Raw genomic sequence first — 13,491 nt, forward strand, 5'->3', positions numbered from 1 at the left:
ATTGGTCCGTGGTAGATGATAACAAAGGCCCCCATTGGTCACACCTCCGGATAACAATGATACTATTGTTGCAATCAACATATGTTTTTGACAGTGCGATCGCTACCAAAAGTAATACAATTCATAACCAATGTTGGCAATTATGCAATTAAAATAAACAATTGGTTGCTGTGTGATGGAAATAGTGATTACTTTGATTATGCATAAAAGTTAAGATTACGTTAATCAGGATTTCTATCTGTAAGGGGCAATGTGTATAAACAATGATATAAGTGGCAAATAAGCTTGCTGGTAATGTGTACAAACACTGACAGTCATAATACAATGTAAGGAGGTATCTATATAAAAAAGTATATATATACATAATTATACTAGTATATACATAATAGTGATGTGTTATGCTAAATAAGAGAAAAATAAATGGTGTTGTTTTAAATATATATAGTTACTATCAGTGGTCATTTGTGGAAGCGTCAAATGACGGTAAAAAGGTGGTAACTTAAGATTATCCTTGTAAATCCTATTTCTATGTCATTCTGTGAATTTAGTAGATAAATAGTAATAGTGGAGAAATATATCTAAATTTGTGAAAACTACGGGTGGAAAAATTCTCCTAGTGAGAAATAGCAATATAACTATATAAATCAAATATGTGTGTGTGTTGCGAATCGCTAATATAGACTCCATATCTACGATATAGGGAGTGGATATACGTGTAGTGAAAATGCCCTAAATGGTATTCAAAGATAGCTTAAGTGTGGACTCCTTATATGTCTCGATCTATTAAAATCTTAACTGAATATAAAATGAGCAGCAGAGTAGGTGTCCCAAACATCCGGTCTGCAGGTCGTATAACCCATAAGTCAATAATGAGGAATGACCCCAACACCTCCCATTAGGGCAACCTATAATTGTAACAATCCATGTATACCTGAAAGGACCATGCTACCTTAGTCCCTAGTAAAACCAATATTGTGGGGTCAAGCTAAACAGATGCCATAGAGTCAAGCTAAACAAATGCTATAGAGTCTATAACTTCATTGAGCCCCGTAGGGAAGAGCGTTTGGAATTTGAAGATCCAATACGTTTCCCTTTGTCTCAGGCGAGTGAATCTATTGTAATGATGACTATTTGGAACACTTTCTAAAGGTGTAATCCTAAATTGGCATCTACCTTTCATACCTTTAGCACAATTGTGCCTAGAGACACTGTGTTTAGGTGAATTCTTTATTACATTCCTTTTATGTTCCCCCCATCTGAGTCGCACCTTTCTAGAGGTGCATCCAATATACTAGACCCCACATGCACATGTAAGTGCATAAATAAATGACAATATTGATTTTACTAGGGACTAAGGTAGCATGGTCCTTTTAGATATACATTGGATTGTTACAATTATAGGTTGCCCTAATGGGAGGTGTTGGGGTCATTCCTCATTATTGACTTATGGGTTATACGACCTGCAGACCGGATGTTTGGGACACCTACTCTGCTGCTCATTTTATATTCAGTTAAGATTTTAATAGATCGGGACATATAAGGAGTCCACACTTAAGCTATCTTTGAATACCATTTAGGGCATTTTCATTACACGTATATCCACTCTCTATATCGTAGATATGGAGTCTATATTAGCAATTCGCAACACACACACATATTTGATTTATATAGTTATATTGCTATTTCTCACTAGGAGAATTTTTCCACCCGTAGTTTTCACAAATTTAGATATATTTCTCCACTATTACTATTTATCTACTAAATTCACAGAATGACATAGAAATAGGATTTACAAGGATAATCTTAAGTTACCACCTTTTTACCGTCATTTGACACTTCCACAAATGACCACTGATAGTAACTATATATATTTAAAACAACACCATTTATTTTTCTCTTATTTAGCATAACACATCACTATTATGTATATACTAGTATAATTATGTATATATATACTTTTTTATATAGATACCTCCTTACATTGTATTATGACTGTCAGTGTTTGTACACATTACCAGCAAGCTTATTTGCCACTTATATCATTTTTTATACACATTGCCCCTTACAGATAGAAATCCTGATTAACGTAATCTTAACTTTTATGCATAATCAAAGTAATCACTATTTCCATCACACAGCAACCAATTGTTTATTTTAATCGTATAATTGCCAACATTGGTTATGAATTGTATTACTTTTGGTAGCGATCGCACTGTCAAAAACATATGTTGATCGCAGCAATAGTATCATTGTTATCCGGAGGTGTGACCAATGGGGGCCTTTGTTATCATCCACCACGGACCAATAATGTTTTTTTCTATAGTTATGACATCCGTAGGTAGGACCAATGGGAGCTTTTGTTTACATTTATTTGGGACCAATGATATATTTTCAAAGATACAAATGGGCGTCAATGATGGCATATAGCCTGTTACAGCAGAAATAGAGGCGCAATCCTGTATCAGTATTTTTATTGGAAGCTTCCCCTCTGAGTGACAGCTTACGAGTAGTTCGAATGACCGTAGGTGATTTAGCGCGCAAAAACTTTTGATTGACGGCTAAATAGACGTATCATCGAGCCTTTAATACGAGCTGCCCTAATACATCTTGATTGATGGCCATAACATCCAATTAGACTATAGGAATTACGAACACCTTAAATTATTAAATTTTCACTACAAAAAGTATCATGTCATTGTTAAATATTAAAATGTAAACATACAATACAAGAAACATTAAGTTTATTTACAAATTTCATTGGGATCAGTATCTCTCATAGAGAAATATATAGTATTATATTGCAGCAGGGGTGGTGTCTTCCCAAATGATGGTTTTCGATTGGTCTGATATCTGATAATTGTTAGGGGTGGGATATGGGTGTCTCTCTAGTAGCATAGCCCTATATAAGGAGGTAAAGATTTGTTTAGAAACATGCCTGAGGAAACAGTATATCTGAGAAACGCGTCGCATGGTTTCCTTACATACTACATACAATTTTAACACTGAGATGAGTGGTAAACTTTTTTATATGTTTTAATAAACCTGTTTTTTTACAAACCCACTCTCAGTGTTATGTATGGTATCTTCTTTGCTATGCTACTCTAGAGTGTTAATGCTCTGACACCCATTGTTTTGCTATTACACCTTGGATCAGCCAGCTGGATTGCTGTTAAAATCCAGCCCATCTCTATAGGCATAAGTGATTGCCTTCAACACATGTGAGTATCCTGTGTATCATTGGCTACTAGTGTTACCGAACCATCATTGATCTGCACCATAGGCGCCTCTATCTATTGCTTTCACTTTTAGATTGGTTTTCATTCCTATTTACTTTAATTTTGATGCTGTTAGATAAAACTATCATATTCTGTCATTCCACTAGTAAGTTCTGTCATTCCATTAGTAATGGCATTAGTAATGGCATTCGTAATGGCATAGATTAAAAGTTGAAGAAAAAATACAAGGGGTAATGAGCTTTAACTTCACTGTAGCACAATCCATACTGCTTGGATTTTGTGATCAGATTATGTTATTAAGTTCATTGTTAATAAATATTGTGCACAAAAAAGATAATCATATATATGTATACACATTTTCTTTTATGTAAAGAACATATGTTAAGTATTCGCAAATCACCTTCGAGTTTAGCACAGTTGATCTGGAACAGTATCGGGTTAGCGCACAAGCAATTAGTAAAAGAACCAACATGTAAAGGAACCATATTAGATTTAATACTTACAAACAGTGATATAGTATCTGAGGTGTCTGTGGGTGAGAACTTAGGCTCTAGTGATCATCAGTCTGTATGGTTTAATATTCAGGCAAAGGTCCTGTGCAACCATAGTAAAACAAAAGTCTTAGACTTTCGAACAACTGATTTGTCTTACATGGGCAGATACCTAGATAATCTCTAAAAGGGATGGCACAGATTACAGGAGTACAAGAACAGTGGGAATATTTTAAAAATGCTAGATGCAACTAAACACTGTATTAGGCTTGTTTGTAAATGTAAAAGAAAAAGAAAACCAATATGGTTTCAAGAGAAGTAGCTGCAGTTAAGTAAAAAAAGACAGTCTATAAAAAATTCAAACTCACTGGTTCAAAAGAGGATAAGGAAAAATGGAGAACCCATCAAAAGATGACAAAGCAGTTAATCAGAAAGGCTAAAGCTGATGCAGAAGAGAAAATAGCACAATCTGTAAAAAAAAACAGTGACAAAACCTTTTTTAGATATGTCAGTGAAAAGAGAAAAATTAACAGAGGGATAGTTAGACTCAAGAATATAGATAGAGTAGTGGAAGAAGAACAAATAGCAAACTGTTTAAATGATTACTTTTGTTCAGTCTTTACAACAGATGGTAAATATAGTGAGACTCAATTAAGGGATATTACTGTAAATAATAATGTGAGTAGTACTTATATTTTTACAGAGGAAGAGGTTTCAAGGACTTTATCAAAAATAAAAGTAAATAAGTCTGTGGGTCCATATAATATTCATCCAAGGGTTCTAAGAGAACTTCAATCCATAATAGCTACTCCCTTATTTGATTAGCAGGAGTTGTTCCAAAAGACTGGAAAATTGCCAATGTAGTCCCACTTCATAAAAAAGGGTAGTAGGGAAGATTCTGCTAACTATAGGCCAGTCAGTTTGACCTCAATTGCAGGTGCATTAATGGAAACTCTTTTTTAAAAGAAAGCCTTGTATCTTTCCTTCAGACAAACAACTTAGACAAAGAACAGCATGGTTTCACTGCTGGAAGATCATGTCAGACTAATCTAATTGATTTCTTTGACCATGTACCTAAAATAATAGACCGGGGAGGAGCCGTAGATGTTGCATATATAGACTTTAGCAAAGCATTTGACACCGTCCCACACAACAAACTTATTCACAAAATGTATTGCCTTGGAATAGATGCTAAGATTGTTAAGTGGGTAGAATGCTGGCTTAAAGATAGACGACAGAGGGTTTCAATTAATGGAGTGCATTCAAATGAGGCATCAGTTACTAGTGGTGTTCCCCAAAGGTCAGTTCTTGGTCCTGTTTTGTTTAACATGTTCATAAGTGATATTGGAAGTGGGCTTAAGGGAAAGGTTTGCTTGTTGGCTGATGATACAAACAGGGTAGATGTTCCAGGAGGGGTTGATCAAATAAACTGTGATATTAAAAAACTAGAGAACTGGTCAAAAAAATGGGATCTGAAATTTACTATTACCAAGAGCAAAATTATACATATAGGATCCAAAAACCCAAAGGTCAATTATTGTCTCAATGGTACATTACTGACTGTAACTAAAGAAGAAAGGGAATTATTTCAGATGATTTAAAATTTGGTACACAATGCCGCAGTGCAGCTAGTAAGGCCAGATGAATACTTGGTTGCTTCGGACGAGGTATTAGTAGCAGAAATAGCAAGGTTCTTATGCCACTTTACAGATCATTAGACCAAATATGGAATACTTTGTACAGTTCTGGAGACCATATCTTCAGAAATATATAAATAAACTAGAAGCTGTCCAAAGGAGGGCTACTAAAATGGTACATGGTCTAAAATATAAAACGTACAAAGAAAGACTCTATGATCTAAATATGTATAGTTTAGAGGATAGAAGCGAAAGAGGTGACATGATAGAAACCTTCAGATATTTGAAGGTACTTAATAAAATAGAAGCTGAAAGCATTTTTCACAAAAAAATAAATGCCAAAACAAGGGGTCACAATCTAAAGTTAGAGGGTAGCAGATTCAGGAGAAATTTGAGGAAGCATTTTTTTTACAGAAATGGTGGTGGATTCATGGAATAAAGTTCCATTTGAGGTGGTAAACACAAAGGGTGCGGTGCTAACAAGCCTTTTTTTTCCCACCGCACCCTTAAGACAACGCTGGTATTATGGGTCTTTAGAAAACCGGCGTTAGCCGCAAAAAGGTGAGCGTAGAGCAAAATTTAGCTCCACATCTCACCTCAATACCAGCGTTGCTTAAGTCAGCGGTAAGCTGGCTAAACATGCTCGTGCACAATTTCCCCATAGGAAACAATGGGGCTGAGCTGGCTGAAAAAACACCTGCAAAAAAGCAGCGTTCAGCTCCTAACGCAGCCCCATTGTTTCCTATGGGGAAATTAATTTTATGTCTGCAAGTAACACCCTAACATGAACCCCGAGTCTAAATACCCCTAATATTACACTTATTAACCCCTAATCTGCAGCCCCCGCTATTGCTGACACCTACATTATATTATTAACCCCTAATCTGCTGCTCCGGACACCGCCGCCATCTACATTATACTAATGAACCCCTAATCTACTGCCTCGCCGACACCTACATTATATTTATTAACCCCTAATCTGCCCCCCCAACGTCGCCGCAACTATATTAAATTTATTAACCCCTAATCTGCTGCCGCCAACATCGCCGCAACTATATTAAATTTATTAACCCCTAATCTGCCGCCGCCAATGTCACCGCCACTATTATAAATTTATTAACCCCTAAACCTAAGTCTAACCCTAACACCCCCTATAATTTAAATTAAACAAAATAAATTTACCATAATTAAATAAATTAATCCTATTTAAAACTAAATGCTTACCGATAAAATAAACCCTAAGCTAGCTACAATATAACTAATAGATACATTCGGCTAGTTTTAGAGTTTTGTCGGTAAAGACCCGCGTAGCTAACGCAGATTTTTTTCCTACCTTTGCTTCCAAACAACGCTGGTATTTAGAGTTGTCTGAAGGGCTGCATTAGGCTCCAAAAAGGGAGCGTTGAGCCGAATTTACCGCCACTTCAACCCTCAATACCAGCATTGCTTACGATAGCGGTAAGCTGGAAAAACGTGCTAGTGCACGATTCCCCCATAGGAAACAATGGGGTAGTTTGGGCTGAAAAAAAACCTAACACCTGCAAAAAAGCAGCGTTAAGCTCCCAACGCAGCCCCATTGTTTCCTATGGGGAAACACTTTCTAAGTCTGTACCTAACACCCTAACATGAACCCCGAGTCTAAACACCCCTAACCTTACACTTATTAACCCCTAATCTGCCGACCCCGCTATCGCTGACACCTGCATTACACAATTAACCCCTAATATGCTGCTCCGGACACCACCGCCACCAACATTATCCCTATGAACCCCTAATCTGCTGCCCCCAACATCGTCGACACCTACATAATATTTATTAACCCCTAATCTGCCCCCCTCAATGTCGCCGCCACCTAACTTCAAGTATTAACCCCTAATCTGCCGACCGGACCTCCCCGCTACTATAATAAATGTATTAACCCCTAAAGCTAAGTCTAACCCTAACTCTAACACCCCCCTAAGTTAAATATAATTTTAATCTAACAAAATAAATTAACTCTTATTAACTAAAGTATTCCTATTTAAAACTAAATACTTACCTGTAAAATAAACTCTAATATAGCTACAATATAATGAATAATTATCTTGTAGCTATTTTAGGATTTATATTTATTTTACAGGCAACTTTGTATTTATTTTAACTAGGTACAATAGCTATTAAATAGTTATTAACTATTTAATAGCTACCTAGTTAAAATAATTACAAAATTTCCTGTAAAATAAACCCTAACCTAAGTTACAATTAAACCTAACACTACACTATCATTAAATTAATTAAATTAATTAGCTACCAATACCTACAATTAAATACAATTAAATAAACTAAACTAAATTAAAAAAACCCCCACTAAATTACAGAAAATAAAAAAATATTACAAGAATTTTAAACTAATTACACCTAATCTAAGCCCCCTAATAAAATAAATAAAAAAAATAATAATAAAAGTCTCTACCCTATTCTACATTACAAAGTAATCAGCTCTTTTAACAGCCCTTAAAAGGGCTTTTTGCGGGGCATGCCCCAAAGTAATCAGCTCTTTTGCCTGTAAAAAAAATACAACCCCCCAACATTAAAACCCACCACCCACATACCCCTACTCTAACCCACCCAAACCCCCCTTAAATAAACCTAACACTACCCCCCTGAAGATCTCCCTACCTTGAGTCGTCTTCACCCAGCCGGGCTGAAGTCTTCATCCGATGGGGCAGAAGAGGACATCCAGACCGGCATAAGTCTTCATCCTATCCGGGCAGAAGAGGACATCCGGACCGGCAGACATCTTCATCCAAGCGGCATCTTCTATCTTCATTCATCCGGAGCGGAGTGGAGCCATCTTCTTCCCAGCCGACGCAGATCCATCCTCTTCAACTGACGCCTACTCGCCGAATGAAGGTTCCTTTAAATGACGTTATCCAAGATGGCGTCCCATGAATTCTGATTGGCTGATAGGATTCTATCAGCCAATCGGAATTAAGGTAGGAAAAATCTGATTGGCTGATTCAATCAGCCAATCAGATTCAAGTTCAATCCGATTGGTTGATCCTATCAGCCAATCGGAATTCGAGGGACGCCATCTTAGATGACGTCATTTAAAGGAACCTTCATTCTGCGAGTAGGCGTCGGTTGAAGAGGATGGATCCACGTCGGCTGGGAAGAAGATGGCTCTGCTCCACTCCGGATGGATGAAGATAGAAGATGCTGCTTGGATGAAGATATCTGCCAGTCCGGATGTCCTTTTCTGCCCGGATAGGATGAAGACTTCTGCTGGTCTGGATGTCCTCTTCTACCCCATCGGATGAAGACTTCGGCCCGGCTGGGTGAAGACGACTCAAGGTAGGGAGATCTTCATGGGGGTAGTGTTAGGTTTATTTAAGGGGGGTTTGGGTAGGTTAGAGTAGGGGTATGTGGGTGGTGGGTTTTAATGTTGGGGGGGTTGTATTTTTTTTTACAGGCAAAAGAGCTGATTACTTTGGGGCATGCCCCGCAAAAAGCCCTTTTAAGGGCTGGTAAAATAGCTGATTACTTTGTAATGTAGAATAGGGTAGTGTAGAATGGTTTTTTTTTTATTTTATTAGGGGGCTTAGATTAGGTGTAATTAGTTTAAAATTCTTGTAATTTTTTTTATTTTTTTGTAATTTAGTGTTTGTTTGTTTTTGTATTATAGAATAGTTTATTTAATTGTAGGTAATTGTAAATAATTAATTTAATTAATTTAATGATAGTGTAGTGTTAGGTTTAATTGTAACTTAGGTTAGGATTTATTTTACATGTAATTTTTTATTTATTTTAACTAGGTAGCTATTAAATAGTTATTAACAATTTAATAGCTTTTGTACCTAGTTAAAATAAATACAAAGTTGCCTGTAAAATAAATATAGATCCTAAAATAGCTACAATGTAATTATTAATTATATTGTAGCTATATTAGGGTTTATTTGATAGGTAAGTATTTAGTTTTAAATAGGAATAATTTAGTTAATTTTAGGAATATTATTTTGTTTAATATAAATTCTATTTATGTTAGGGAGGTGTTAGGGTTAGGGTTAGAGTTATATTTAGGGGTTAACAACTTTATTATAGTAGTGGCGACGGTGCGGGTGGGAGATTAGGGGTTAATAATTGTAGGAAGGTGGCAGCGATGTTAGGGAGGGCAGATTAGGGGTTAATACTATTTATTCTAGTGTTTACGAGGCGGGAGGGCGGCGGTTTAGGGGTTAATACATTTATTATAGTGGTGGTGAGGTTCGGTCAGCAGATTAGGGGTTAATAATTGTAGTTAGGTAGCGGCGATGTTGGGGGGGCAGATTAGGGGTTAATAAATATAATATAGGGGTCGGCGATGTTAGGGGCAGCAGATTAGGGGTTCATAAGTATAACGTAGGTGGCGGTGATGTCCGGTCGGCAGATTAGGGGTTACAAAATGTATTAGAGTGGCGGCGATGTGGGGGGACCTCGGTTTAGGGGTACATAGGTAGTTTATGGGTGTTAATGTACTTTAGAGCACAGTAGTTAAGAGCTTTATATTCCGGCGTTAGCCCATAAAGCTCTTAACTACTGACTTTTTTTGGCGTTAGGAGTCTTGTCGGTAGATGCTCTACCGCTCACTTCTCCCAAGACTCCAAATACCAACGTTTGGTCAGATCTCATTGAAAAGATAGTATACGCAATTGGCGTAAGGGGATCTGCAGTAGCCTGTAATCGCGGTAGGGAAGTGAGCGTTAGACCCCTTAACGCTGCTTTTGACAGCTAACGACAAACTCTAAATCTAGCCGATTGTATTTAGCTTAGGGTTTATTTTTATTTTACAGGCAACTTAATAACTAGGTACAATAGTTATTAAATAGTTATTAACTATTTAATAACTTCCTAGTTAAAATAAGTACAAAAGTACCTGTAAAATAAACCCTAACATAAGTTACAATTACACCTAACACTACACTATAATTAAACTAATTACCTAAACTACCTGCAATTAATTTCAATTAAATTAAATATACTAAATTATGAAAAAAACACTAAATTACAGGGAAAAAAGAATTACAAGAATTTTAAACTAATTACACCTAATCTAATCCCCCTAATAAAATTAAAAAGCCCCCCAAAATAATAAAATTCCTTACCCTACACTAAATTACAAATAGCCCTTAAAAGGGCTTTTTGCAGGGCATTGCCCCAAAGTTATCAGCTCTTTCACCTGTAAAAAAAATACAATACCCCCCATCAATAAAATCCACCACCCACACACCCAACCCTACTCTAAAACCCACCCAATCCCCCCTTAAAAAAAACCTAACATTACCCCCCCTGAAGATCTCCCTTCCTTGAGCCGTCATCACCCAGCCGGACACAAGTGGACCTCCAGAGGGCAGAAGTCTTTATCCAATCCGGGCAGAAGAGGTCCTCCAAGCGGCAGAAGTCTTCATCCAGACGGCATCTTCTATCTTCATCCATCCGGAGCAGAGCGGGTCCATCTTCAATCCAGCCGACGCGGAGCCATCCTCTTCAAACAAAGTCCAAGCGAAGAATGAAGGTTCCTTTAAATGACGTCATCCAAGATAGCATCCCTTGAATTCCGATTGACTGATAGGATTCTATCAGCCAATCGGAATTAAGGTAGGAAAAATCCTATTGGCTGATCCAATCAGCCAATAGGATTGAAGTTCAATCCTATTGGCTGATTGGATCAGCCAATAGGATTGAGCTCGCATTCTATCGGCTGTTCCAATCAGCCAATAGGATTTTTCCTACCTTAATTCCGATTGGCTGATAGAATCCTATCAGTCAATTGGAATTCAAGGGACGGCATCTTGGATGACGTCATTTAAAGGAACCTTCATTCTTCGCTTGGACTTCATTTGAAAAGGATGGCTCCGCGTCGGCTGGCTTGAAGATGGACCCGCTCCACTCCGGATGGATGAATATAGAAGTTGCCACCTGGATGAAGACCTCTGCCGCTTGAAAAGACCTCTTCTGCCTGGATCGGATGAAGACTTCTACCCCTCTGGAGGACCACTTGTGCCCGGCTGGGTGAAGACGGCTCAAGGTAGGGAGATCTTCAGGGGGGTAGTGTTAGGTTTCTTTAAGGGGGGATTGGGTGGGTTTTAAAGTAGGGTTGGGTGTGTGGGTGGTGGGTTGTAATGTTGGGGGGTATTGTCTTTTTTTTTCAGGTAAAAGAGCTGATTACTTTGGGGCAATGCCCCGCAAAAGGCCCTTTAAGGGCTATTTGTAATTTAGTATAGGGTAGGGAATTTTATTATTTTGGGGGGCTTTTTTATTTTATTAGGGGGATTCGATTAGTTGTAATTAGTTTAAAATTCTTGTAATTCTTTTTTTTATTTTCTATAACTTATTGGGGGGGTTTCGTACTTTAGTTTATTTAATTTAATTGTAATTAATTGTAGGTAGTTTAGGTAATTTATTTAATGATAGTGTAGTGTTAGGTGTAATTGTATCTTAGGTTAGGATTTATTTTACAGGTATATTTGTATTTATTTTAACTAGGAAGTTATTAAATAGTTTATAGCTATTTAATAACTATTGTACCTAATTAAAATAAATACAAAGTTGCCTGTAAAATAAATAATAACCATAAGCTAGCTACAATGTAACTATTAGTTATATTGTATCTAGCTTAGGGTTTATTTTATAGGTAAGTATTTAATTTTAAATAGGATTAATTTATTTAATTGTAGTAATTTTATTTAGATTATTTAAAATTATATTTAAGTTAGGGGGTGTTAGACTTAGGTTTAGGGGTTAATACATTTAATATAGTAGCGGCGACGTTGTGGGCGGCAGATTAGGGGTTAATAAATGTAGGTAGGTGTCGGCGATGTTAGGGCAGGCAGATTAGGGGTTAATATTTAACTAGTGTTTGCGAGACGGGAGTGCGGCTGTTTAGGGGTTAATATATTTATTAAAGTGGTGGCGATGTCCGGTCAGCAGATTAGGGATTAATATATTTATTAAAATGTTTCCGATGTGGGGGGGGGGGCTCGGTTTAGGGGTTAATAGGTAGTTTATGGGTGTTAGTGTACTTTTTAGCACTTTAGTTAAGAGTTTTATGTTACGGCGTTAGCCCATAAGGGTCTACCGCTCACTTCTTCCAAGACTCGTAATACCAGCGTTAGGCAAATCCCATGGAAAAGATAGGATACGCAATTGACGTAAGGGGATTTGCGGTATGCTCGAGTCGCGGAAGAAAAGTGAGCATTACACCTGTACCTGCCAGACTCGTAATACCAGCAGGCTTTAAAAAGCAGCGTTGGGACCTCTCAACGCTGCTTTTTAAGGCTAACGCAAGACTCGTAATCTAGGTGATTGACTATAAAGGAATTCAAAAATGCCTGGGACATGCTTAAGACTATCCTAAGGAAAAAGTAACATGTAATATGGGTAGACTTGATGGGCCTTTTTGGTTCTTATCTACCATCAAATTCTATGTTTCTATGTAATTTCTTGAGCCTGCCCCATAAAAGACTGTGAGGAGGAGTTAGTGTGGTTGCGCTATCCGAAGTCCTGAAATTAGCACGTTGGTCTTTCGCTCGCGCGCTACCTATTTACTTTCAACTTGTAATATGCGCGCTAATTTGGCCGTACTCATTTACCCATTTACTTTGAGAAATGTTAGCAAGCCACTTGCAATCTGACCCAAGATGTTTAGAAACTGCTTTCTCAAATGCGTTATAGAGCTACTGGAAATAGAGTGAGTTTCATTTGATTGCTATTTTAAACTTTGTTAATATTTTGTTTCTTTAATCAATCAATGTTTTCTTATGTCATGTCGATATTTTAATTAAAGGGCTTGACAATGCATTAATAATTACAGAATAATATTTAAAAACATTTTCTCTGTTACAAGTTGTACAACACCTACCCATCACTGATTCGCTGGATACCTGGAATTCATAAAACTATTAAGAAAAATATGAAGGAGTTTTATGATTTTCTTAAAGAGACTTTTGCAAAGCATAAGGAACATCTGGATGTTAATGATCAGAGGAACCTTATTGATGCATTTCTTGTCAAACAGCAAGAGGTACAGTACAAAAATAAAATTAAAATAAATATATATATATATATATACATAGAGAGAGAGAGGGGGGGGAAAGAGATAGAGAAAGAGAG

At 37.0% G+C, this 13,491-nt stretch overlaps 1 protein-coding gene across 1 annotated transcript in view; it reads left to right on the plus strand.

Annotated features, from left to right (window-relative positions):
• Nucleotides 1-13,491, plus strand: part of LOC128643877 (cytochrome P450 2K6) — a gene marked incomplete at its 5' end in the record, with an annotated part of 42,307 nt that overhangs the window by 12,070 nt on the left and 16,746 nt on the right. Inside the window, one exon of the mRNA XM_053696648.1 lies at nucleotides 13,226-13,402. Within this exon, the coding sequence (XP_053552623.1) occupies nucleotides 13,226-13,402 (177 nt within the window). The remainder of the gene's footprint in view (nucleotides 1-13,225; nucleotides 13,403-13,491) is intronic.

This window comes from Bombina bombina, unplaced genomic scaffold (genome assembly GCF_027579735.1).
Source record: "Bombina bombina isolate aBomBom1 unplaced genomic scaffold, aBomBom1.pri scaffold_1246, whole genome shotgun sequence".
In the NCBI taxonomy this organism is placed as follows: domain Eukaryota; kingdom Metazoa; phylum Chordata; class Amphibia; order Anura; family Bombinatoridae; genus Bombina; species Bombina bombina.